Source organism: Ipomoea triloba, chromosome 15 (assembly GCF_003576645.1).
Source record: "Ipomoea triloba cultivar NCNSP0323 chromosome 15, ASM357664v1".
NCBI classification, from domain to species: domain Eukaryota; kingdom Viridiplantae; phylum Streptophyta; class Magnoliopsida; order Solanales; family Convolvulaceae; genus Ipomoea; species Ipomoea triloba.
The window spans coordinates 10,229,522-10,232,299 of record NC_044930.1 but is presented as its reverse complement, the minus strand read 5'-3'; the positions used below and the strand labels follow the sequence as shown (position 1 = coordinate 10,232,299).

The 2,778-nt window shown below is 34.6% G+C and overlaps 1 protein-coding gene across 1 annotated transcript; it reads left to right on the top strand.

Annotated features, from left to right (window-relative positions):
* Positions 1-272: 272 nt before the first annotated feature.
* On the top strand, positions 273-1,978 carry LOC116007591. The gene is made up of 3 exons (XM_031248306.1): positions 273-319; positions 462-1,304; positions 1,597-1,978. The coding sequence occupies exons 2-3, from the start codon at positions 474-476 to the stop codon at positions 1,879-1,881; spliced, it is 1,116 nt and encodes a 371-aa protein (XP_031104166.1). The 5' UTR covers positions 273-319; positions 462-473; the 3' UTR covers positions 1,882-1,978.
* The last annotated feature ends 800 nt before the right edge of the window (positions 1,979-2,778 follow it).

Genomic DNA, 2,778 nt, shown 5'->3' with positions numbered 1-2,778 from the left:
GCATATTTACCGAAACAAATAGGATTACCTCGATAAGATATTCCCCTCATTCTTCCTCTATGTTGTTTACGGAATCTGGTTCTTTTGGGGTTATAGTTGATGGTTTTTTCTGAATTCCATCTCTACTACAAAACCGGACGTGAGAGTTTCTTCTCATCACTACTAGGTATTGCGAGCTGAAAAATTTGAACATACAAAAATCTTCAAGGTCTTTTTGGGTTGATAAGGTTTGAACTTACAATTTTTTCATCTATTGTTTATTTGCCGGTTAAACCGCCCGTGGGTACCGACGCTTGTGTTTTCTCCGGCTAAACTGCCTGTGGGTACCAGGGGTTTTTGAGAATATGATTGTTTATTTGAATCTCTATTTGAATGTCTATGAGAATTTCTTTGTATGGTTTTTGTCTCGGTGAAATGTAGTTTTTTTTTTTAAATGAAATATTGATTTTTTTTTGAAATAGGTGATAAATACAATGAGATCAAGTCGTCATTGGATGTATACACGAATTAGAAATGGTCTTCTCACTGAGGAGTTTTTGGCTGGTCTTGAAACTTTCATCCAATTTGCTACTAGTCAACATAGTTGGATGGACGGGGAAAGAATTAGGTGTCCATGTACTCAGCGCAAGTGTCAAAACACCAAGTTTTTAGATGTGCCTACTGTGAAATATCACTTAGCAAAATATGGATTTGTATCGGACTACTATATCTGGCGCTTCCATAGCGAGAGTAATGTGAGGGTAGATGTTGATCGAGATGTTGGTGGGCCATCTCAAATGGCTAGTGAAGAAACATCTAATGCTTACCACACAATGGTTATGGATGCTAATGCTCTTGAATTTAATTTGGATGCATTAGAAGAATCGCCAAATCCTGAGGCCCAAAAGTTTTATGACATGCTGAAAGCTGTAGATCAAGAGTTGTGGCCTGGGTGTAAAAAACACTCGCAGTTGTCCCTTATAGCTCGACTTATAAGCTTGAAATCAGAGAACCACATATCAGAAAAATGTTTCAATCAAATCACTGAACTTATGAAAGAAGTTGTTCCGGAGAATAATCTAGTTCCTGACAACTTCTATGAAGCTAAAAGGCTATTACGGGCAAAACGGACTTCAACTGGGAGGCTAGCTTGTGTACCTAAAGAAACATGGCGCATTTGGGAGGCATATTGGGATAGACTTGATGTGAAAGCTAAATCTGAACAACAACGCAAGAATAAGATGAGTGAGGTGGCAAGACCTCGTACGGGATGTTCTCGACATATCAGAGGATCTAGATCAGCTATTGAGCACTATCATAAACTGGTAATACATTTAACTTAATAATTTATTTGTAAAATTTATTATTTGTATATATTTTATAAATTAAAATATGCAATTCTTTGTGCTGGTTTAATAGCGAGTGAATTTAAAAAAGAACCTAATTCATTTTAGTGCTTTGAGTGCATGCACAGAAAGAAGAATGGTACATTGATTGATGAGAGGTCAAAGAAAAAATCGTTGTAAATATAAAGTAATAATCATATATTGTTAAATAGATAAAATTCTTATATGCCTTTGTATACTTCTTTTATTTTGTATATGTTTTTACTTGTAGGAAGAAATACAAGCGCAACGTGATTTTGCAATGCAGGAAGTTGAAGGGTCAACTAAGCCACCAATTATAAATATGTCACAGCTAAAGAAACAACGTATTTCTGGCTTAGGGACTAAGGAGAACAGCTGTAGTTCATCTGCTACTTCACAACTTAATCAAGATGCAATGAAGGAGATCGTGACCCAACAGTTACAAACCATGCTAGCTGAGATGCAGACTCAACTACAAGCTCAAATGGAGGCTAAATTACAAGCTGAAAGAACTCAAATGCAGGCTCAAATGTAGGCTCAAATACAAGCTCAAATTACAAGCTTGATGGATGAGTTGCGTCGCAATGGCATGCTATCCATTTCTATGCCACGACATCCAACTACTCAAGCTGAACATTCTACTAATTCAAATGCTAAAATTTAGGAGATGATTAGATTATGTTTATTAATATATTTGATACTGTTTCTAACAATGTAACATTACATAGTGCTATACTTTTGTTAATGTTATTGAGTTTAAATGTTTTAATATAATATATTTTTAAATTATATTATTGAAGTAATATATTATAGGTTTAATGCAGGTATGTGATATTAATTAGTGGATAATTTTTGTTTTGTTTTTTTTTTAAATTTAGAGACAAACAAATATTGTAGCTAAGTACCTATCTAATAACAATAAAGATTAGCAACGATATAGCGACGAAAGAATTTGTTGCTAAATTTAGCACATATATTTTCATCACTAAGCTGTAACTAAATGACATCTAATGCAAATAATAGAAACAAATTAGCGACAGAAATTTTTGACGTTATATTAGCGACGGAAAATTCGTCGTTATTTTCTTGCAAAGTTTGTCATCAGATCGTTATGGCAAGAAATTAGTGACGGGTTTTTGTTGGTTTAGCGAGGATAATTTTCGTCGTTATTTTCTTGCAAATTTTGTAATCAAATCACCGCGAAGAGGAAAATAGCGACGAATTGTTTTCGTTCACGACGGAATTAAATTGCGTCGCATAGTTCTAGGGAGAGACGGATTCCATCACTAATCACTTTAGTGACGATTTTTTCACTTTTTAGCAACGAAAATGCTTGTCACTATTTTCGCTTTTTTTTTTTTTTTTTTAGGTAGTGGAGGAGGAAATATGAGGCTTGTGGTTAGCTTTGTGATCAAAACACAAGTCCTCGCCA